General features: G+C 48.1%; 1 protein-coding gene and 1 long non-coding RNA gene across 2 annotated transcripts in view; one reads left to right on the forward strand and one right to left on the reverse strand.

Moving 5' to 3' along the window:
- The window catches only part of ftz-f1 (ftz transcription factor 1), a 347,537-nt gene extending 328,127 nt beyond the window's left edge, over window positions 1–19,410 (reverse strand). The window contains exon 1 of the mRNA XM_050195198.2: window positions 18,965–19,410. Coding sequence (XP_050051155.1) covers window positions 18,965–19,076 — 112 coding nt within the window. The 5' untranslated portion in view covers window positions 19,077–19,410. The remainder of the gene's footprint in view (window positions 1–18,964) is intronic.
- An 847-nt stretch (window positions 19,411–20,257) lies between these two features.
- LOC129380816 (uncharacterized) lies at window positions 20,258–24,298 on the forward strand. Its single transcript, XR_008609014.1, has 2 exons — window positions 20,258–20,353; window positions 20,741–24,298. It is a non-coding gene; the product is annotated as an uncharacterized lncRNA (long non-coding RNA).
- Window positions 24,299–24,647: the final 349 nt, after the last annotated feature.

A 24,647-nucleotide genomic window follows, 5' to 3' on the forward strand; every position in this document is an offset into this window, starting at 1 on the left:
TTGGTGCAGTGGTTGCCGAGAAAAACGAGTTCTACTTTTACATATATTTAGGTAGGAGCACCCAAGCTAAAGCTTCCTCTTAAGGGCCCGGTGTCGCATAATATCCGGCGTCTAGCGTCAGACATCATCGTTTCGGCATGAATTTGGTCGCGTCGTCTCAGAGTGCGTCGGCGTATCTTTCACACTCAGGCTAAAGTTAGCTGAAACACCATACATATATATATATATATATATATATATATATATATATATATATATATATATATATATATATATATATATATATATATATATATATATATATGGGCTTAAACTGCCAGCACGGCAATGTAAGCACGCGTTTACCCCCTGAAGGCACGCGTATTCTAGCGCCAGCCACCAGAGTTACCATCCGGAAACACGCCGTTTCCTCCTGTTATCGTCAGTGCTCATTGACGTCACACTAAAAGCAGGCGATAAAGTAGTCGCAGCTATACGGTGACATATTATTTATCAACCCTCTGTTCCGCGTGTAAGCTGATGGCGCCACGTTTTTTACCGCAGACTCTCCACGATGCGTAAAACAATAATCACAGCGCTTCAGCGACTCTTCACAATCGTACACGCGCGACTCTACGCGTAAGCGAACCGCAACCTTAAATATGCGAAAGGCATCACAAATAACCGGCCGCACATTTGTCAGGTAATCATTACTTTAAAACGCATCGAAATGTCACTTTGAGCGACGTGCACTTGGTCGTTTTCAGATTCACGTACTTAAGTAAAGTACGCTCCGTCGTATATACCCCCGGCCGAATTAAATTGCAGTTTACCGAAGTTTCAGTCAGTTCAATTTTCCATTAGATGAGCTTTTTCCGCGATACTTCCTAACACCGCCCATGTGATTTCATTATTTCTTGTTACGCTTATAACTTACGAATCTACACATTACAAAAAAAAAAAGCAGGTCGTTATATTCACTAACTAAATACTAACACGTTACTTGCCCCAAAAGCACTACCTTCTTAGAACATGCAGGTAGAAAAATCATGGTTGGTAGTTTTCCCTACCTGCTGAAACTAGAAAAGAGCACTAACTTAGTACTAACTAAATACTACCTCGGTAGTGCAGTTACGAAACTGAAGTATAATTACCAACAATACAATGGGGCCTATTGCCGCTGGCATTGGCATATGAAATCGATGGTATTATAAAAGCACAAGCAAGTAAAAAATAAATATATGAGAAAAAAAACGAGAATCGCGTCCTTTGGCTATATATTACAGCACCAATTAAGGGTTTATATATGTAATGCTTATCAAGGACATTAAGGCGCACTGACTCCGGGTAAGAACGTACTACATATGTCCAACAAGCAACAACGACACGCAAGAATCCGCATACAGAACGACAGAGGTGCTACGCGGCACTTGCTCAAAGAACAACTTCAAGAGTATTTATAGCACCAGTTTCAGGGAGCACATGCTGCACCGGTGAGAACCTATCTATTTGGTTAAACAATCAATGCTTTGTGCGCAAATTTCGAATGCCTACTGTCTGCGTATATGTATGCTACACTCTAAAAACAGTTGCACCCTTTGGGGTGTATATTTGCCACACAACGATAATCGTCATCTGTCTTGTCCGCATTTCCTTTCTTTAACGCGGCGAGCCCGGTACTTTCCAGTAACGAACGGCATGAACGTTATCGCCATGACATAGCATTCCCGACAGGAAAGTAACGAGCGCAGCGTTTTCAAGAAAGGAAATGCGAGCAAGACAGATGACGATTATTGTTCTGTGGCAAATATACACTCCAAAGGGTGTAAACTTTTCTTAGAGTGTAATAGGAACACTTGCCGAGACATCTGATCATTTCAGCAAAACTAAAATATTAATTCAATGACTCTCTACCATATCCGCCATGATGTCTTTCTACTTCCTAAAATGCTGCAGCATTCAAATTCTAAAAACAGGAATTCAAAAACCTGCATTCAAAGTTGACGAGATCCCCTTTCTCACATTACCCATTTGCTTTCCCACGATTCTCTTTAATTTACTCTTGCGAAAATGGCTACTCTCTTACGTATTTCTTTATTTTAGTCATGATCAGTTTCCTTGTTTGTTTGTTGTTGTTTATTTTTCGTGTTTTTCTTCCGATGCCCCATTTTTGGCTTCTATCCCACAGTAGGCTTGCCCAATTTCTTTGAGAATATCATCACTATTATCCCAATGGAAGTGTTTGCAAACACTTCTAGCATGTATCTATAGGCATTCATACACCACGCTAAGTTGTCGGGTATATTCGCGAGCAGCGACTTCCGCCTTTTCTAGTAGCCGAGCCCCAGGACGCAGGCATCCGTAAAACCAGTACGTAAGTATAGACACCGTTCGGGCAGCTCTCTTCGAACTCTTCAGGCAGCTGCGCCGTGAAATTACGCGCAGCGGTGGGGGAGACCGTCCGCACAGACGACGATACGAGCGGTCACCGTTCGTGTAAACCCATAGAACCTTCTTTTCTCGTTTCGCCACCGCATATCTCTGACGAGGCGAGATATAAACTAGCCCGTGGCATCATCTGCAGCAAAGCAGCAACGACACCGCGGCATGCAAGTCGCCCTGCTGGAAGGAAGAAGGCGAGCGCCGGGGGAGGAGGAAATAGGCAGCGCCTGCGGGGAAGACATGCCTCGGGCGGGCAAGCGATGCCGTGGGAACGCACGACGGCGAACCAACCGCGTGACCGCGCGCCGCCAACGACGACGAGTTGCCAAAGCAAAGGCGAGCGCGCGCCTGCACTTTGTCGCAGGCCAGCCAGATCGGCGCGCGGCAGCTGGCGCGTTGAAAGACGCGCGCGCCGTCGGCTCCCGCGGGACGAGCTCGCGCTGGCTTGGCCAGAAATTCCGGAACTCTCTCCGCGTAGTTTCTCCGAGGAAGTGAAACTGCGCGGCACACGAAGGAAGTTGGGCCCGATGGCGGGCGAGGTTTCTGAATGAACGCAGGCTTCCCAACCCTTTCCTCCGTATTGTCTTTTCCTTCCATCATTACATTCTCATCTCTCTTCGCTTATTTCCCCATCTGCAGTGGGATAGTTCAGGCACGCACTGCACAGCGGCGCGATTACGGCGCTCCCCTCCCGAATCCCACACCGCCTCCTTATTTTTCTATTTTTTTTTTTAAATCTTCGCTTTAATCTCCATTCATGTTCTGCCTTTTCGAGCAACAAATAACCAAGATCAACAGTGAATGCTCAAAGGCCTGCTACGCAATCCTAAAGCAAGCGTCGTTGCACGAGACCCTTTGTTTGGTTTATGTTCGCAGACTTACCGGGTCACCAAACCTAATGTGGAATGTATATACGCGTTAACAGCTAAATGAGCCGTTCGTAACGCTACAAATAACGGACGTGCTTTGGTGAAAATTTATATGGTATTTCCGGCCCTGCACAGAGTCTTGCGGTGGTCAAGAGCTGCTGGATCACTTTGCTTGTTTACGCATGGCAGCGCCCCCTATTTACGGGTACCGAAAGTTCTAACGCGAATTCGGATATATAAATAAGGATTGACATGGCGTGCAGGAAATAAATGGCCTCCGCTTGCGTGCCCCTTGTTGCCCCACGTTACTACGGATTAGGCTGTTGCCCCCATCACGGAGCAGGAATGTCGTCGCCGGAAATATTTCTCTGCTCGGCGGGAAGGCGGCGCGTGAGCAGTTTTACGCGGAAAGACCACGATTAAAACTCGCCGAACTCGCCCGGCGGCGGATGAGGTGACGGAGGAGGAAGGGGGGAGGGGCGGTGGCCCGTGAGCCCAGCTTGACGCAGCTCCCCGGTCACGTGAGAGCGGCCAGGGACATGCGCCCACGCGACCGCGGCGCGTGACAGCTGCTCTCGAACCGAGTCCACGCCGCAGGCGCTGAGATCATCCGCATAACGACGACACTCAATGCTTCCGCTTTCTTTCGCTAACGGCTAATGGAAGCTAGCTAAAAGCGTGGAGTCGCTGTGTGATCCGGCTAGACTAAGCAGAAAAGCTCGTAGCTGTCTGCATATAAATCGTTTTCTTTCTTTTATTATATCAGTTCTTTCGCCCGCATATGCGACACATGAGCAATGTTCTATAACGCAACAGAGACATTGTTCCAAAGTGAACGCTTCCTGCCTTCAAAACGATGACTGATTTCTCGCGCCGTCTGTTTTGTTTTTAATTCCGCACGACTTGACGAGCAGCTTTTACGCTAGCGCTACCGCACGAACCTTACACACGTTGGCACAATTAACACTCGTCCAATAATACAACTTCGACTACTGGTCAGGCCAGTACTACCCCACGCGTACGCGTACTCTAAACCAGGATAAAAAGCTTCTTTTTTTCTAGGGCATCGCTGCAGATGCAACTAAAATCATGATAGCAACAGAAATACGACGAAATCACGTCAACTGCGCCCGCTGCATATGGTATTCAGCAGCCAGCCGCAGAACATGCGATATTCAACATTTATGTCACACAAAGACTGTGTATTCCCCGCCATTGTGAAACCTAAAAGTCAGTCAGCTACGCTATTCGCCACGGCAACCAAGGTGACGCATGTGCTACCTGTACGAGCTCTCCGGGGGTCTTTACGGCGTCGACAAGACGCCACTTTCCCGTGTTCGTTCCGGGCTTCAAAGCGTGGCGTGTTGATGATGATAGCACACGGAAGAAGCCAAACCGATCGACGAGTCATATAGACTGCGTGTGTAACCGAAGAGACTATCCTGTATTATTATTATTTGTTTTGAACACATATATACAACTAACAGGAAATACTATAATATCAATACGTCGGTTTTCAGCCACTGATTGTAGACAACGAAATATAGTTTATCGGCTCTGGATCCGGGTGTATAAATAATCGACAACGAGGTAGTGATAAAAGCATCTACGTTACTGTTATGTTCACTGCGCAGCTGCCCACAAATTGCAAGTTTGCGCTTTGCGCTTTGCAAGTTTGTCTTAAACACTGGTAAGTAAATTTTCCGACGAAAATGGCTCCACACCGCACGCTCCCCATGCAGCGCAGCTTTCTCGCTCGTGAATGGCTGACGTAAACGCACACGAGTCCGGCGCGCTTAGTGACCGAGAGGAGCCACCGCAGCGGCCACGAAGGGCTCGTCGCGCGGCAGCCGCGCCTCCACGGCGGCGTGCGCCTTTGCCGCTCGCGACGCCGAAGACAGAGGCGGGCCACAATGGACAAAGGAATACAATGAAGCCGATCGCTGGCAGCTGGCCAGCCGATCAGAGTTCTTCGGTAAATGCAGCGGCGGCGAGACCTAGTTCCCTGAGCGTGAACGCAAGTCCGCGCGCGCGACACCCGTCTACTCCATTATCGCATTGCGAGGTGAATCGGCGCCCCGAAGCAACGCGTAGCAATGAAACCATGCGTGGCTTGCTCGGTGGTTCAACGATTACTATAGAAACTTGAAACGAGAGAAGAAGATATGGAACGCGATCCTCGGTGTCTGTCCCTGTCCCGTAGCTGGGTTTCCCCAAACGCGCACTTAAATCGCCAAGAATGCGGTGTATGCCTGGCCCCAGCGAAAAGCATTCTATATAAAGAAGGGCCTCCCGTTGGTTTTCCTATTTGGTACACTGCTTCACTAAAGAGCGCAGTGCAAACACACTATCACAAGACAGAACGGTATATGACTTGTTCGCACACACACGAATTGGATCCTTTCGAAAGTAGAAAAACGTGAGTGCATGCGCGAATTACCACTTATTGTCTGCGGTGTTTGTTCAGGGCAGATGATAAAAGTTCAAACCTACAGAATCGCGCCCACTTGCTGAAGCCCTTCATTTACGGAGGTCAATGTGCTTCCTCCTTCGAGAACAGGCAAATGACGAACGGTCGCATACGCTTCTTAGGCCAAGTCAGCGTCATGTGTTGCGGAGTGAATAACGCCGCAGGTGTGACGCCCCGAAGCCGGGAAAGCGTGACGGCACGAAGAGCCGCGCGTGGGCCGTCGCTATGAGCGCCAAGTTCCGTACACGTCGCGAGATCTCCCGTGCAGCGACGAAGCCGACGTGTTCGCTGTCGAGAGGCAGCTATACAGGGTGTCCCGCGTAAATTGAGCCAAACATTAAAAATATGCAAATGCCACGTGGCTGGACAGAACCAAGGTAATGTTGTTTGCCGTCGCATGGAGATACTCAGATTATTTCTTTTTCATTCCGCCTAATTAGATAATTAGTCCCAATCTATCAACTTATCAAATATTATAATTAGATGAAAAGTGTCAATGAGAAAATTGTAGAGCAACATGAAAAACTCCCGATACAGCTTGTTTTTGCTCGAAATGTGCTACATAAAAGTGTTTTTCCGAGCGTGAAAGAAGTCCGCGAACCCACGCAAAGTGCCTCGAGCGGCCAGTCGCGCCGAGGTGGGTGCATGGAGCTCGAGAAAAGCGAGCGCCGGGGAAGGTACGGAGGAGAGCGCTGGGAAGAGGAGGGGAGGAGGAGGCTAGGCGAAGGCGCGCTGCGTTCACCTCCTCTGGCAGTTGCTACGGGTTCTGTGTGCGCTATGGATGCACCGGTTTCGTCTGGCGATCTAGAGACCGAGCGCCGATCGAGCGAGAAGGACGGTGCAGCGACGCAAGCGGCGGCAGGCCGAGCGCGAGTCGACAGACTCCGAAGTCGTCGGCAAGCGCCGGGCACGAGCTGAACAAGGCCGGCAAAAAGCGCGTGCCCAGGAGACTCCTGAAGAACCCGCTAGGCGGCTTGCGGCAATGCGGGTTTGTCAGGCTAGACGGCATATCTAAGAAACCCGGGTTCACGAAGTGAAACGTCACTGTAGTTTTTAAATGCGTAAGCATTCCTATGCTAACCCAACGAGAAAAACCGTCCGTCCCGCAAAACGATCGCTTTCAAGATAGGGCCCGCAGCAGCGAGTGAACTCACCTTCGTGCTGCCTCTCGCTTCAACTTGCGGCACTCTGCCCATATCGCAGATCGCTTTCAAGATGGGGCCCGCGGGGCCGCGCCATACGCACCCGCCGCCGGAGTACGGTTGATCACGGTTCATAATGGTTCAACGCGGATGGATAAGGCGCTAAAGAGCGACAACGGCTTATAACGATCTGAACGTCATCAGCGCACCTGGCGCCGGCACCTGCAGTAGTTCGCTTGCGTCAGCGATCCACCTTGCGCCGCCGTCCGCACCAGTATGTGTCGCCGCAGCGCTGTCGTTTGTACTGGTCGGATCAAGTTTCATAACACTGATAACGAGACCGGGCTGCGTGGAGATGAGCAAGTGGCACAATGCTTACGTATGCTTAGACCACTCCCAGAGGAGTTTCTGCGTGACCTTTTTATTACATCTCATTCGCACACCATAATTTCTCTCCTATTTGTCACTCACTATATATCATTTTGCGGGTGCGGACAGAAGTAATTGGAACACGAAAGCTGCGGCCAAACTGCATCTCAATACCCTCTAGAAACCTCAAGGCTTATAGAGGTCATTGAGCTTGAGCTTCTATGATCGCCGGCCTGCGCGCATGCGTGACACAATTTATTGCTTCTCCTTGAGACTGCTACTACAGGGAACTGGGATGGCAGTTCTGCCACAGCTACCATGTTCCAATGGCTTTTGTCCACACCTAGACATTTTCTTTTCTACAGTTGGCAGGCGTTGTGCCCCTACTACTACTAGAGGTTGTTGCCAACTAGCGCTTTCTATTTCCTCTTTGTGATCAAATTTGTGCACACGAACATACAGATCACGCAGCCCCAACGCAATACAGTATCTTCCCTTTCCCGCCTGTGCAGGATAGCAAACTGAAAGCGCCATCTGGTTGACCTCCCTGCCTTTCGTTCCTTTCCTCGTCCTAAATGACGCGAAACCTGATTCGGTTAGCGCGGCATCAGCAGTAGCGGATGACACGAGCAAAGCTTCGTCACCTGTATCTATTCGCCATTTGCGTCACGAGGACGAAAGCGGTGTGCGACGCTTGTCGAGGGAACAATGTTGACGATGAGTGTACGCAAAGACAAGCACGACACACATAAAAATACATTTAAGGCTTCATACCGATTGCGCCACAGTGGCACATCCACTTGGGGAATTGGTCAAAGATAGAAGCCTGTGACGCCGGAGGTGTCGGAATTGGCCAAAAGTGAGCACATGCCCAGTGACCCAAGCTCTCTCTCTCTCTCTCTCTCTATATATATATATATATATATATATATATATATATATATATATATATATATATATATATATATATATATATTGTTGGGGTCTCGGTGCTGACGCCCGTTATTGCAAATGGGTCGCAAGCCCCAAGGGTAGCGTTGGCCTGGCGGCCTGGGGCACTGGAAGCATCCGAAGGTCCCGGCAAAGCAAGAGTAGACTGGTAACAGAACAACTTGTTTATTCTAACATAGCAAAAGAGCGGCCGGTCAGTTCGACCGAAGTGGAGAGACGGGAGGGCACGTAACTCAACAGTACAAATCGGAGCCTCCCTCCTGGCGTCCGGGGGCAGCTGCTCTTATACTCTCGGCGTCGCGGGCCAAAAGGAAGGTCACGGGATGAGCCCACGACACGGCGGAGCATGAGCCCACGACGGCGCGCACGGTCGAGCCGAGAGACCTGCTGAACCGAGTGTAGTGACGCATCGCCAACCCGCCGACGGACAGACCGCCTGGCTCCTCACTTGGGGAGCTCCGCTCCCCGGCTGCCGCGCTTTGACAAGCGTGGGCACACACACACACACGCACACACGAAGACACGTGGCACTGAAACACGCCTGGACACGCTTGGCGGGGAGGCGTTGCGGCGGCGTCGAACGGGCCAAAATGTCCGCCGCTTTGAACGAAGCCCCGGCGTCCGTTGCATCCGCGCCGGCATTACCGCGCGTTGTAGGCGAAACGTAACAATATATATATATATATATATATATATATATATATATATATATATATATATATATATATATATATATATATATATATATATATATATACATATTCGACGAAACGACGACGAGCGTCAACCACCGGGGTAGGCGCAACGCAAGCTTCGCTTTAATGATATTTCTCTATGAACGTTAACCCTTACTTATAGTTTTTATTTTTTTATACAATAGCAGATCAAATAGTGTAGCTCAAGCACGACATCACCTGCATATGGAGGATTGAGCGTACATATAGGTCTTCAACCAAATCGAATTTCTCAGAGGTGTTCCTCGAAAAGAGTCGGACATAGTGTGCCTCACACTTCTCGAAGGGTGTGGCCGGCGAACAGTGGCGTCGGGGCTGCGTCGATATTCGCTCATTAAAAAACTAATGACGATGCCTGCTCCATCGGCATTAAAACTGCTCTCGAGTATGGGAGCGCCATTTTCTACTTTCAGTCCAAAGTAGCCAAACGTTGCAACACATGCACGAAAGGGCAGGTGCCGACATTCATTGTATATACCGAGCCCTCTACCCGAGAACCGAGTCACGGCTGCTGAGGCGAATGCGCATACTTGAATGCCGGTTCAAAGTTTTGTCTGGACCACCCGACTCCGAAGGTTTCATATACCGGGACTAAGGTTGTGCAATCTACACAGTTAAAATAATGAGAGCTGGCACGTCTTTCAGCCTATGCGTTCACTGTAGCCAAGAAAGTGTAACACAGTTTTCAAGTTTTCGTTGCTGTTAAGCCCGTCTTCGTCGTGTTCAAATTATAAACATCCGCGAGAGCAGGTGCACAAGCTAAAAGCAAAGGGTTTTGCCATTGGTTGTCGACGGTCCTGGTGACCGACGCTTGCAGTGTGACGTTCGTGGCCATGTTCCGTGGAGCTCTGCGATAAAATTAGAACAGCCCTATTTCCGCGCGGAATAACAGGAAGTAAAAGAGACGGCGAATACTGCCCCTCCAGAGTAATCGCTCCTTTCACAAGATGAGCGGAAACAGAGGTACAGCAGGCACTACGTACGGAGCCTGCAAGACAATCAACCGCAGGAGAACAATGGCGTGCCGCCACATCGCGCAAATGAACAGCGCACGCTGGCGGCCTCTGTTAAGCATACACGGAGAGACATAAGTAGAAGAGAAAAAAGCACGGCGACAAACCGCGTATCGTGCCACCCTGCTCCCAAGATAGGATATATAAGCCCGCCGAATCAGAAGTGATAAGCAGTCGCTAACAGATGATTTCCGTTTGAATATGGGAGCGAACAGTGCGAGCATGCATGGCATTTCCTGCAAAGCATGAGGGTGTTTACACCCGACGTCGTGGCTCAGTAGCCATGATTTAGCTGCTCGACGAACTCGCGGGTTCGATTTCCAGCCGCATTTTCCGATGGGGGAAGTATGCAAGGAACGCGCCTGCAGTACTTACATTTATGTAGACGTAAAAAAGAACACCCGGTAGTCAAATTATTGCCCCCCCCCCCCTCCATACACACACATCACTAGGCGTGGAGGGCGTGAGTTGCACCCTTGAAAAAAAGAAAAGAAAGAAATGGAGATTGAGCAAAAAATGTGTGCTCATTTTACCTAAGAGTTATGTTTGGCGGAGTCGAACACTAAAAGTAGTGAATTAAAAAAAAATCGCCAATAAAGAAAGGCGTACACAGATGGACACACACCAAAGGCGATAATGAAACGGTAGCAAGAGACCGCAGCGAGAAAAAGAAACGAGCTGGGAATGAGAAAGGGCCAGGCAACATGACGCTTCGACAGCTATGAGCACGATAAGCAGAGTGCGACCAAGGATGGGCGCTCGTTTCCGGGAGTGGACGGCATCGAATCGGGTCGCCCTGAAGATGGGACAGACCGCTATCGGAACGTTTCACGACGAGATAGCGGGACCCGGTGGCAAAGGGCAAACCTCGCCGACTTCGATTCCCGGGGTTAGTGCGGCACGCGGCGGTCACGCTTGCGAGGTATACTTGTTTATCCAATTAGCGCACTGACATCACGCCCCCTGTGTTACCAATCCCCAATAATCTCAGACACTGTTCGCACGCGAAGCGAATAGTTCGTCTTTTACCACGAAGCGTTGAAGTCTCCGAATGTGCTCGAACCCGGCTTTGAACGCGCAGTACAAGGTACAAACAAAAGGACATGGGGACTCCGAAACAAGACAGCCGGTTGGGAATTCTCGCGCACGCAGAGCATACCTGCATCGGGCGTTCGTTATTCAGAGACGTGTACGCAGCCAGGTTCACACGCTTTACGCTAATTAACGAGCAAAATAAAATAAAGTTCAGTCGCTTTTTTTTCTGCGTCTTGGCAGTACAGCTGTTGGATTAATATTTCCTGCACGCAAGGTACTATAGCTCAAGCTAAGCCAGAAAAAGAGCGCATTCGCGGGGTGGAAAATTGAGACTTTTCGAAGCAGCACAGGAGACAACCTTGCAAAAGAACTTGTCACACGCACAGAGACATGCATTTTGGGTGGGTGTGTGGAGGAGGGGGGTGTAAATTGTTATAAGGAATTAGTTTTGTATGCAAGTTCTCTGCAACTGCAATGTACAACAACTAATTCGATTAGCGTAGAAAGAACTCACATTACGCTTATCGACATCACTTTGCGACGTTATCGGAATTCGGGATTCGCGACTCTCTCGGGAACTGGCGACGTGGCTGAAGGCTCCTTCTGCGTTCCTTTATTCTCAGCACTTAAGTTGACTGCGAACGCTGACCCACAAAACAGCAGGGTTAAAAGACAGTTGGGCTTCGAGTGGAGAAGCCCAACTGTATCACTATCAAGAGGGCAGGGAAGGCCTATTCTTACTCGGTCATACTTGTGGCCGGATATCGATGCCCGCATCAAGTAAGTTCCACCGAGTGGCTCGTACTCTCCGGAAACGAGACTGACGCGCCTTCTCTCCATGCTCCTTTTGCATACCCTCCCCCCGGGGAGCACTCACGCTGCGCACCGAACAAGCCCGGACGGGTCGAGTCTGCATTCGCAGCTCGCGAGACGGGCCTTTCCATTGCGAAACAGTTGCGCCGAAACGGCTCGCTTTGCGACGTATCGAGCCGTTTATCGGCACCTCGTCGGGCAAGCAAGCGCGCAGTACAAATGCGCGTGCTCCGTCGAGCCGCGTGCCACGTGCGACGGGGACACGCGGTATCGGTGCCGCTATCGCACCCTCCCCCATGCCTTTTCTGGTCCTTATCTCTTAGCTTTCAAGCCGCACCGCCACACAAAGCCTAGGTATCCTCCCCACCGCGCAGCGGGTACACCACCGAGCGTAAAGATACGCGACGACAGAGAGCCCGCCACCGCCAATCGACCAGTGCACGACGCGCCCAGATGATACAGGCGACGCGGAAGAGACCCGTGAGACACAAGACACGCGCGCGAGCCTCTCTTCACTGGGCGTGTGCGTAGTCGGTTGGAAGGGGAAGGGGGGGGGGGGGGGGCTGCATGAGGCCTTACGGCCGCTCCTGTCCCTCGTTTCGAAGTCGGTGACCAGCAAAGTCGCAAGCCATTACCAAACCATTTATAACGTTCTGTCTGTATGGAGACACGCCTGCTACTGCTGTCTCGCTACATACCGTTGCGTGCGCGGATTAGTTTATTTAAGACTAAAATATTTGTTGGAGAAATAAAAGTCCATTGATTGATTGATTGATTGATTGATTGATTGATTGATTGATCGATCGCGTCGACAGATCCAGCGTGGATACTTCTGAGGTTTCTTCATGCTCCTATGCAGTCGCCTTGCTCTTTCCTCACACACTGTTATTTAGAATGATCGTCGCATAATATCTCGTGAGAATTTGAGTGGTTAGCTTTACTTTTATATTTTTTTCTTTTCGCAAGAAGATTTAAAAAATATATATATATATAACCAGCGACTTCAAGAGGCGGTATCGGCAGTATCGCCGGCTTGCGTTTTATCATACAGAGCCGTAGTATTTGCCGCATAGAGTTTCCTACCATTACTAGAGGGAACTCCAGCCGTTCGCCCACCATGGGAATATGGGTAGCACATGGATTTGTCTGATGTTCGTGCTTCAGACGTTCTTGTGGCTTCGTTTATTACGCTTTATCTAGGCCTTAATTGGCCTAAATTTCTAAGCAATTTGTGCTATCTTTAATGCAGAGGGTAATAAGACTCTGCAAGCCCGCATAATCGCTGCTAATTGCAGTGGTTCCGCTTGTTCATGCGTCCGTGGCGCAATGGTTTCAATATCAGGCTCCTGTGCTAGAGGTCCTGTGTTAGAATCGTGCCGTCAGACAATTTCAACAATGTTTATTTAATTATTTCAAAGGCAGTGATTTCTTAAAAATGATCACTTTGTCAAGTCACGAAGCCATTTAAAGTCAGAAGGACGCTGTTTAGGCACATCTATATACTGCCCATCATTCACATGCTGGCTGAACCACCTGCCCTGCTTGGAGCTCCCATAGACGCCAGCGCCTCAGTCCCCTGTAGTAATTGTATGAAACTCTGCAATTATTTACTCTACAAGTATTTGCAAGGCTATGCACGTCGTTGCCATGACAAGCTGGTCGAAACACTGGCTTCGCATGCAACAGATCCGAGCTCGTTGAAGGGGGCTGAATAATTTATTTCTTTCGCTTGGAAACAAGTTCGGTTCAACAGGTGGCGACACTGTTGATGAGGATTTAAACACCGACAAGCGTAGGAATGAATGGGGGGCAGATAACGCAGACGAAACTAACACAGCGTCCCATATAAAGAGGGAAACAGCGCAAGGAAAACGTTCATCCTATTATTGAGCCAAAGATCGAAATTTTTAACGAGGGGAATTTCTTTTTTCCCCCACGTGTCGCGTTATTTGCGGAGTATAAGGTATTTACTTCTTGGTCATAGTTAACAGGCGTAGATACACAACTAAAACGCCAGTGTGGTGAGATTTCTGTGCCTATAAAACACATCGTCATTCCCATCGTTTTACACTGTCCGGCAGTGCCACGGGACGTGAAACTCCCAAAACACTCTAGACATACTATTACGATTGACGTTTAGAAATGTTTACCCGGCATCCCTTCTCGACGATTAATGCTTCACCGACAAGCGTGCAGCTAGGAAAGGCCCTTCACGCTGTATCGCCGTTACTACTAAATCAGCGCAATCAAAGCTGACGGGCGAGGCGAGCGCCCGCCTGGATGAGACTGGACCAGACATAGACGGTGATACGCAAAGGGGCTCACGCCGAGGCGGCCACAGCCGCCCTCCTTCGCGGAAGCAACAGCTACCGTGAATACCACTCTACCGGAGCCTCAGCCTGACAAACGGACCGTCACGAATGGTGCAGTAACTGATCAAAGTAACAGTGCCCTCGTGAAGCTACGAAGATGTGCGCTCGCATTCTTCTTACTTTCACAGACTCCCCACGCAGACTCCCCACACGGGCCGCGGCCCTGTACGTTTATAAGCAGCACGAATATGCGCGCACGTCCTCCCGTTTGGTATCCGCGTCAACCTCCGGTATACTGCACCCCAGTGAATTGGGCATACATTTCCCTTCTATTTATTATTATTTGTTTTTTTTTTTCCCCGCAACCTGACAATCACGTAACCAAACAGAGGCACTTTCAGTCAGGTCGGACTTCCCCAACCGGACTTCATGTTGTCCACCCCCACTCCCTTTTCTTTGCTCGTCCCGGGCCGCCGAGCAAGTCCGGAACGGATGACGGGGCGATGGGGGGCATTGTTGCCGCGCAGACGAGAGAGGTCCAAGCACGCGGCGGTGCCCGCAACAAACGCAGGGGGGAGGCAGCGAGTCGACGGCGGGACTTCCCCTTGTTGTCGTGCACTTGCCGCTCGTTCATCCCGCGGGGCCCGGTCCATTACGGAACGCCGGCGCAAGGTGGAACACCGCTGCTTCCTTCCCGCTCTCCCCCCCCCCCCCTGCGCTCGTCACTTCCTTCAAGTCCTCCTCACCCGTCCGTTGCGCGCTCGCTGTTCGCGCTAGCAGGGTCCTACAAGCGATGGCACACGGGATGGCAGTGGCGCCATTACCCGAAGGAATCGGGGCCCGACAATGCAACCCGCACCGCTCGCGACGCGGAGAGGAGTGGCGATGCCCCGAACGCGTTCCGCCGCAAATCTACCCATCAGCTGGCCCCTCGGCAAACGAGCCACCTTCAGTGCCCGTAGAGACGATCGCATCATCGCAGGTTAGAAGAGAATGAAGATTGCAACGATTTCAGCGCGCAATGAAAGTGCTTACGCGCTGAGCCGCAGAATATATAGGTGAAGTTTGCACGTGACGACAGCGCTGGATTCAGCCAAATTGGTTAATGGGCTGCTCACACCCAACCACTCACTTCATGCTAACCACTTTCAGGTCACGACCGCTGCGAAGTCTGTAATAATGAGGTTTTACGTGCCAAAACCACGATCTGATTATGAGGCACGCTGTAGTGGAGGACTCCGGAAATTTCGACCACCTGGGGTTCTTTAACGTGGACCTAAATCTAAGTATACGGGTGTTTTCGCATTTCGCCCCCATCGAAATGCGGCCGCCGTGGCCGGGATTCGATCCCGCGACCTCGTGCTAACTGCTTAACACCGTAGCCACTGAGCAACCACGGCGGGTACACTGCGACGTCTGCGATGGTCGAATGGCGGAAAACGCAGTGGCCCGCAACCAGAAAGCTGGTCCAGAGAAGCCTTCAAATTCGGCTCCTGACAATCGACCTTTCAGAAACAGTACAAAACGAGAATACGACACCGAGTGAATGCACAACGCAGCCAAGTCTTCCGCACGCAGCACAGGGCGCGCTGAGAGCTTCACGCACTTCAAGGCCAGAAAAGGCAACAACCGCAAAGCAAAATACAGCAGTACCTGGAGCGTGCGTCTGCTCGTGCGCGCGTGTTGGCAACGACGCGCCCTTCCAGCGGATATTTCGTGGTCAGCGCATTCCTTCCTTGTTCTCCCCCCCTTTTTTTTTCTTTTTTCACCAAGAAGGAAAAGGCGCTTGCCGCGCAACGCGGAAGCAAGCGATGCAGGCGCGAAGCGAGCTCTTCCTGCCTTACATAAGAAGGTTCTGCTTACGTCGACGCGGCAAAGATGCGTGGGAGAACGGTGCGTATAGGGGACCTTGTCCACCGTGGAAGCAAGAAGAATTCCCTCCTCACTCACGGGAACCTTGCTTCACGGAGTATCGCACATTTCGCGCACGATTTCGCTGCTCCGTTCGTAAAAAGAACGAAACTCGTTTCGTCGCTGCCAAAACATGACAGCCATGTGGACAAACGCTATAATTTTCTGTCACCGCAAAAGAACTCGCAACACTATGCACGTGTTCCTGCTTACCGCAGGATATGGTAGTCCAATTAACTTTTACACGAATAGTTAGCCCACAGGCTGCCACGGACAAACCAAAGAGGACCAAGCTGTTCCCTACTTTTTTTTTTCGGGATTGATCAGCTGAAACTACACACGTGTGTTCGTCATTGGCGTAGTTTTATAGCTTTAGCTCACTCTTAAAGGTGGCATTAAGCGGCGATCCCTGTGCCTATTGCCAATTGCAGAATACGTTCGGATACAACATTATGCTCTGACTGCTCAGACTTTCGAAGATGCGTAAAACAGTTTAAAAAAAAAAAGAAAAAAAACATTGGCTACCTGACAACGCACGAAAGAGATGCTGCATAGCGCAGCAACGGCCATTTCGATTGCAAGGCAGCGCCATCAGAAAAAGACAAAAAGGTAAAGCATTATTACTCAAGGAATTTCTCCCCGCTTAGAGTGGGAATATATATATATATCATTTTCACCCGCAACAGCGATATGTACAAGGCAGCGCATATGAGGTGGCTAGCCTGCATGCACGAGGCCTTGCAAGTTGGCCCTGTCTGTAACATTGCACTTTCATTTCATTATAGAGTTAATGTGCACGTGAAAACTATGCTAACCTACGCTGTGCCTTCAACGCTTCAAATCGTGAGCAGAAATGAAACACGCAAAAGTGAAAGTAACGGCGTGTGAACAAAAAAATAAAGAAAATTTTGCTAGTGCAGTAGGTCAGGCAGCCTGGAATTAGGCATTACACTCGGGCTGAATACACAAGCGTACAGAGCAGTTTCCAGAGCACACACATATTGATCGCGAAGCAATTGTGTTTTCTGGCGGAGAAGTGGTTGGTTATGGGGGGTATGCCCGTGTTGAGCGCATCTTGCTCAAGGCGGACACGTGAAAAATCTCGCGGACATGGAAGAAAGGAAGATAACGAGGGAAAGCAAAAGAAGGAAAATAGGGTAGCATGCCTGTGTTGTCTAATCTCCTCAAGGAGGGTGAGCATAAAGTCATGAACGTTGACGCATCACATACCGGTTTCCTTCATGAAAATGCGGTCATTCGCGATATATATAGGATGTTATGTAATGCCTGTCCAAAAGCGGGGATTTAGCAAGTACTACCGCCGCAAGTGGTAAACCATGATATCGATATAATAACAACAACAACAACAATAATAATAATAATAATAATAACCAAGAGAAGATACCATGGCGGATCAACCACAATACAACAGAGGCTGCGTTTGACAAGCAGTAATACCCAAGATAAAAAAAAAAGTAATTTGAATTTTCATGCAAATATTCACTATTTCACATTCAAATATTCAGATTGGACAGAACCACTTCGGCGCACGCTGCTGCCCTTGTAAAGGGCCAAGCAACGTCCGCGAAGCTGCACAATACATACAAAGTCAAGTGCACACAAGGGGACGGGTAATTTTTATTTGTCGGCGAAACATCAGTGGCATCGACAGTAATCGGGAAAAAAGAAGATCGTACGTCCCCGAACTTCCTGGAAGTGCAGGCTGTTGCGAGCTGTGCTCAAACGATAAGAATTCGCCAGCTGACCGGCAGCACGAGGGCATGCAGAAAGATACGCCGGCGAGAGAAAGCCCGTGATTACGCAAAGAAAGATACGCACCCTCTGGGCATTCGGTCACATGCGTAAAAGCGTCCAGCATAGCGGTCTTCTTGTGCGAGCGTTTTCAAGTATGGAGAAGTCAACCAGTCCGAACCAACGCCTGCGCCGCCGTATTGCATCACAGGCCGTCTGCTGCTCGCCGGAAATTTCCATCTCATTAGACGGTCGCGGTGCTCACGCGTCGCTTTTCTCTGGCGGAGCAAGACACCACTATAGGAAACCGAGTCGCAAAGCTAGACGGCAAGCACAGAATACACTCGTAGGGCACACGGCTGACTTCGCAGAAACTTCTAGTCTGCAAAGCGCGCATGGGAAAATTGACACCCACCAACTCAACTTCTACGATTAGGATGAAAAAAATAAAAGCATCGCGAAGTGCGATATCCGGGTGCACATCAGTGATGAACAGCCGACGAAAAAGAGAGCAAAAAAAAATTTAAATGACTTAAATCTCCCAACAGCTGAATGTGGTACGAATGCGTCTACGGCGAGACATCAGCCGGAAAAATGGGTCATCGGGAAGTGTTCTTATTTATGGCTATTCCGAAGCAGCTGAGTGCGGCGAAAAATGAGAAATACCCACGATCGCAACTTCCGACACGTTTATCGCGGGCGTGAGGGGGCCAAAACGCGTGCTCGCCGCACGCTGCGGCCGCAGTGCAACGGCGCGCGCGTCCGAGAAACGCCGCCGTTGCTCAGCGGCCCGCTCCAGACGGGAAGCATGGAAGCCGCAAATGTGTGCCAAGGTCGCGCTTCGCTCTCACTGCATTCGAAACAAAGGCGGCACTTTGCGGGACGCCGACGATTCGCGGTCGGCGCTTTCACCTTCGGCAAGCGCCGCTCTTTCCGACACACTTGGGAAGCGGCCCGACTCGTGCAGACGCTAGGGCGGCGACGATCGCGGTTTCCGAATGTATTGCGCATTAAACGCGCATGTGCTCGGGCTGCCGCTGCGCGCGAGCGGCATTCACTAAGTAACGAAGCATGCGCGAGCTCGCGATGACACTGCTCTGGATCCCGAGGCGCACGTAGCAGACCTACGAAGTGCCCACCGCGCGCGACATTCAAGGGTATCAAATACCTACCGGACGAGACGACGGGCAGTGCGGCCGTGGAGTTGCCGTTCGACGAGCTGTTGCTATTGTCGCTGCTCATTGTCGAGGCTGAACAAGTGTCGGCCAATCCATCCACCAACATCGCCCGGCGAACCGATTGCACAACAAAATCCCGGTTACTGCACCGACAGTACGACGAGCGCCACTTTTCCTCTTCGTTTGGAGATCAAGGGCAAGGCCTAGCTCCCCAAAGCAACACACACACACGCAACATCACTTTCAGTCGCACTGGGTTAGCGCAGACGGTAGCTTGCTGCAATGGAATTGGGTCACAGTTGGCGAGATCGCTAGCGCTTTACCTGTTATTACATAATAGCATGCGTATACGGAATGAAATAATTAGTATGTTTAAAGTGTCGCTCTGCTGGTATGAAATTATTGTTCAATTTTAAAAGTGAACGCTATAAAAAAGCCAAAATGCGTTGCACCAAGCTGCCATTACCAACAGTCACGTGGTTCCGGTTTTCGCGGCTCGCATGAAAGCCGCCTCCTCCTCCCAACCGGTTCGGCATATCAAGCCGATTTTAGCTGCTGTTAGAGGCAAGTTTAAATTTTCATGGCAGGTTCTCATGCCTTACATTTTAATGTTATGCGTCTGTCACGAATGATTAACATGCTCGAGAGAGTACTCGGACACCCCAGCGCACGTCACTTTTTCATTCGTATCACAGTGCACTTGCAAGTGGGATGCGCAATGTTTTGTGCAGCCTGTATAAGTAAAAAAAAAGTATCATAGTTACCGTACTGTGACACGCAGTGGTAATAATCAAGACGAAGTGTTTTAAACAAGTCAAATTTCAATATCATGAGTTATACGGCCAGAAAAACTATATTGACATATTTTCCCATTTTACGCTGTATTTTAACAATGCTCGTTTGAATTCCACAAGACGACTGTACTTCTGCGCACACACAATGTGACGGCCTGAAAATATTAGTTAATAGTTGTTTGCGTGCCAACAGCTGACGGTCTTCACAGCATAGCAGCCGTATCATAAAAGCTAGCTGGCGCCACCTGGCTATACAACAGTAAACGACTATCTCAATGTTGCTGCATTTATTTCTGCATTGTCCAAAATAAGTTTTTTTGAAACCTAAAAGTTGTTAATAGTAAAACAAAGTTATACAATAATTTTAGCCCTATATTTTGAATATTACAAATTATTTGAAACCTTTAGGTTTTTATCTTATGCTCTTGACATTGTGTCATAATACGTTACCATAAATGTAGTCTGGCAACACAATTTCAATAATGAATTTCGGCTTCGATCTGTGCAGCGAGTTACATCGCGGACAATGCATTCCTGATAAGTTATTACCTCTCGTCGTTTGGTCACGCAAGATGAGACAGAAGAGCAGGTCGTTTTAAGCGTGCACACCATTTTTTAGTGCCTGGACATGTCGTTTCAACCGTAGCGGCTGTTCCTTTGTCTCGAGTCACAAAAGCGTTGAATGCTGCCAGGGCGGTAGCCGCAATTAGCGATTAGAATCGATTTCCTAAACTATTTATAATTCAGATAATTCGTGATGAGGTCCTAGCACGTCTGCGCAGTGTGCTACCTACGCTGGCTGGGCGCACATTTTTGTCGTACTGTTTTGCTTGGCGCCACTTGCATCAGTACCCCAGTGACGTTTGTGACGCGTTACCGCCTGTCCCCATTTGGAGGCGAGCGTTGCCTGCCTTGGCGAAAATCTACCTCTCCGGTACTTTTTTTTTATTTAACGCTTTGTTATTTCTGTGCTCAGGTGTTGAACTGCAATCAAGACTTGAAAACGACGTTTGGGAGCCGATGCAAGAGAGGCATTTGGGAGCCAGTGCAAGAGAGGCGATGCACCCCTCCATCCTCCTGTTGCTCCTCTGACGCGACTTGCCCGCCAAGTTGTACTAGCTGTCAAGGCCCGTGGAACAATGACGCCTTTGCATGTTACTTCTTACCGATGCGTTGTTTACCGTGCACGGACCCTAGCAGTTGGTTATCATAGGATGGTGCGATTGTGTGCTTTTCGTGACGTCACTGCGATGACGGGTTTTCATTTTACTTTGATCCCCAACAGAATGCGGGCAAAAGTAGCCCACTTGGTTTGGGAACGACACTTGCCTCTGCATTTGAACTGTTAACGCCCCTAAATTGCTAGAGACGTCACTGGAACAGCGGTAGCCCGCTTTATTGCTGGCTGCTGTTCGCTGTATGCGATACGTTTGCCCTTATTTGGTGCTCTCAGAGTTTGCACTGTGACATGGAATTCTGTTAGTTCAGGCTCGCATCAATTGCTTGTTTGCTGGCATCATTTTCGTTATTAATCTACCTATTTTGCAGGCTGAAATTCTTACCCATGCCTCAGTAACAGTGGCATTGATTTCACAGTGCACTTCAAGCTTTGCTTGGGAGTACTTTAAGTATTCACATAGTGTCTATGATACAAGTATTTGTTGTTACACGTGAGTGCTGTTGATGGCCAATTCAGTGCTTTTACTTGCTTAAGTGCTTTTGCACCATTGGAATGCATGGTTTTCTAGTAGTTATAAAACATTAAAACTTCAGGAGAACTTAAAATATTTTAGTTGCTGGTGAATACTAGTGTAAAGTATTCAAAGAGCTAATCTGATCTTGAATTAGTGTAGGTGAGATATGGCAATGCCCTCATTTATGCTTTTTGGTGTGTCATTTTGTATGCATGCAAGTGCTACTCCTCTGTGCACCTATTGTTTCTTTGTAACAGATTATTCAGTATGTGGCTCTCTAGGGCATTGTACACAAGGCAGGGATCCAGTACCACTTACTGTTTCCTGTGTGCGTTGTTGCTTCAATTATCCAGTTACCCTTCTCCCTTGTTTGCCTTGAAGCAATTTTATTCTTAGTAAAGGCTAAGCATTGTATTGTTCATTGCACTCTTGAAAGACCATGAGTGCTGTTTAGAAGTTTTGAAACTTTTGGTTGTGTTCATAGGCAGTGTGCTTAAGTATGTACTAATGTCCAAATAGATATGGCTCATTATTGTTTTGCATATAAGTTGAACTGGGAGGACTAGGCAATATATTGCATGTGTTCATTGTAAATTATTGCGATGTAAGGCACTGTGTAGCTCAGAGATGTTAATGCTTGTGCAGTTTTGCAATTTTGACAACTGCTGTAATTGCGTAACTTGGTTTACCTTACTGAGCATGCCTTTCAGCATTCTTCATTGTAAGATGAATTTAGCATTTGTAGTTGCAGCGTTCTGTCAGAAAGATTGAAGGCAGTTTATCAGACACTTTTTTAATAGCCTTGCATCCACACAGAATACCTTTGAGTGTGTGAATAGTGGTTTAAGCAGCTTTGATACTTTTTAATTGTTAAACAGTGCAATGTTATCAACTCGTTGCCATAGTTTTAAATGTAAAAAAAAAATGGTAGAAAGGAGAGTTGCACCAATGCAGTCTTCCTCACAACCACCATAGTTGTCATTTTGCTCATTCACTAAAATGAGACGTCTTCCACACCACATCTGTGGCACTTGCTCCAGCTATGACACTCGTGTTGCACTGCGGTTTCCGTAACGCCTGCATTCAGCTCTGCTTGCTTTATTCAGTATTGCAATTGTTGATATCAATCACTTTATGTATCGACATCATAAAACCCTACCTTGTAAGGTTTTTGCATGTTCATGGGCAAATATTTTCAATATTGAGGCACGTGAAAAGTGTAGGTTTGGAATTGAAAGTTTGTATACTGCATTTAGCAAGTTGACAGTATGTAAGCAAGGTGCGTGGGGTCTGCACGGGTGTATTATGACGGCCATTTTCTGAACACGCACAGGCATTGGCTTTATTATTCTAATATGAGATTGTTGACCCAGGTTGTTATTGCAGGTTTAGCAGCTACTTTCACTGCAGTATTGGAACACCCTGGCCACTACTATATGACATGCTAAGCAGAGTGGTGCATAGCAGTGTTTGCTGCCTTTCCTGGTTTGTAGGCCCAAACTCAAAGCAAAAATGCAACTTCAGTAAATTACATGTGAGCCTTAATGTGGAAGTGGTTTCTGTGAAATTAGTAGTTTTGTCACTCCTGAGGCAATTTTGATGCGATCTCCCGCTTTTGGTAAATTTTATTTGCTTCTTTTTCGCTATGAGGGATGTAATTGTTAAGTGCAAAGTTATTTGTAGATAGTTTAGAACTACTTGCAGTCATTAATTTTGCTTCAATTTCTAGCGTTCCTAGCATTTACTCCTGCTATCAAGGCACTATCTCGCTGCATGTTCATGCAGGCAGTGCGGTGCTTTGTACTTAGTATGTATTGGAGAGATGTAGTAACATCCTGCTCATCTTTGGAGGTTACAGCATGTCATATCTGATGCACAGCTTTTTAAATCTTGCAATTTGCACATTCTTTGAACATGAAATCAATTCTGCTTGGTGCAGTATCTAGTTTTTGTGTGGTGGATGGCATAGGTTTAACCTTTGATGGATGTGACAAAAAGATAATTTAATTTCAGTAGTGTCTAAAGCATTGCAAATGAATTTTCATCAGGTATGGTTAATAAAAAATCAAATTGTACAGCCAAGAAACACCTGACATTGTAGAAAAAAAGTAGAATTTACGCGCACCACTATGCACATAGGTCATTTACATCAGTGGCAAGTACATGTACTCGTTGCCATTTCTACCATCTCATGGCCACCTGTAAAATTATCAAAGTGCCTGTGTACACTAGTACACGCAAGGCAGTGAATGCATATTTTGTAGGTGTCTGTTGAGTTTATTGAGCACTCTTTGTGCCAGAATTGTATCAAATGATTTCGGATAAATGCTAGGGAAGCATTCAAGGCCATCCATTTCTCATAACACTGATGTGCGGATAGGCTAATGAATTGATCTATTATTGGTGGAAGTAGTTATGGCAAATTGGGATCCCTGACTGTGTCCCCAAATCGGGAAAGCACACAGCTGTCGTGAATACATTTAGAATATTTTCGATATATATATATTAAAATATGGGCTTGGACTTTCCCTGTGTTTTTACTCTAGTGCACAATAGAAATTTCACTCAAAAGAGAGACTTCAAAAAGGGTATTAATGCGATCTAGTTGGTACGAATCTGTGGGTGAAAACTGAGCAAAATAAACACTGATAAGGGAGGAACACAGGTTACATCCAGTGTTCCTCCCTTGTCCGTGTTTATTTTGCGCTGTTTTCACCCATAGAGAGACTTCATTGATCTGTGCGGTGACTTTTTAATGTGGCAGATTTCTTTCAAAATAATAATAAAGAGGGGAAAGGAAAAAGAAGCCAATAGAAAAAAAAAGTATACAGCCACTGCAAGTCTGTTTCATTCAGTCACTTGCTTATTGATGAATATGAAATCTAATAAAGTGCTCAGGTGAATAGGGTCAAAACATGGCTATGTTAAATCACTTGCCTCTACGGCACAGTGAAGCTGCCTTGTTCAGCCTGACCAATATGTCCCGCTCTTCATCAAACGGTTAAATGAGAAAATTCGGTCGGGTGACCAACATGAGCTTTACAAATTCAATTGTCCATAGTTAATGTCGGGATCTAATGAGAGTTCTGAAGCATTAACTGTGCTGCTATTTCTTCTTGGCTCTTGTTTCATAACAGACTGAGTCTTCCGGAAACTTTGGTTAGGTGTCATTTATTGCTCCGTCTTGTA

The sequence above is a fragment of the Dermacentor andersoni genome, chromosome 1 (genome assembly GCF_023375885.2).
Source record: "Dermacentor andersoni chromosome 1, qqDerAnde1_hic_scaffold, whole genome shotgun sequence".
NCBI classification, from domain to species: domain Eukaryota; kingdom Metazoa; phylum Arthropoda; class Arachnida; order Ixodida; family Ixodidae; genus Dermacentor; species Dermacentor andersoni.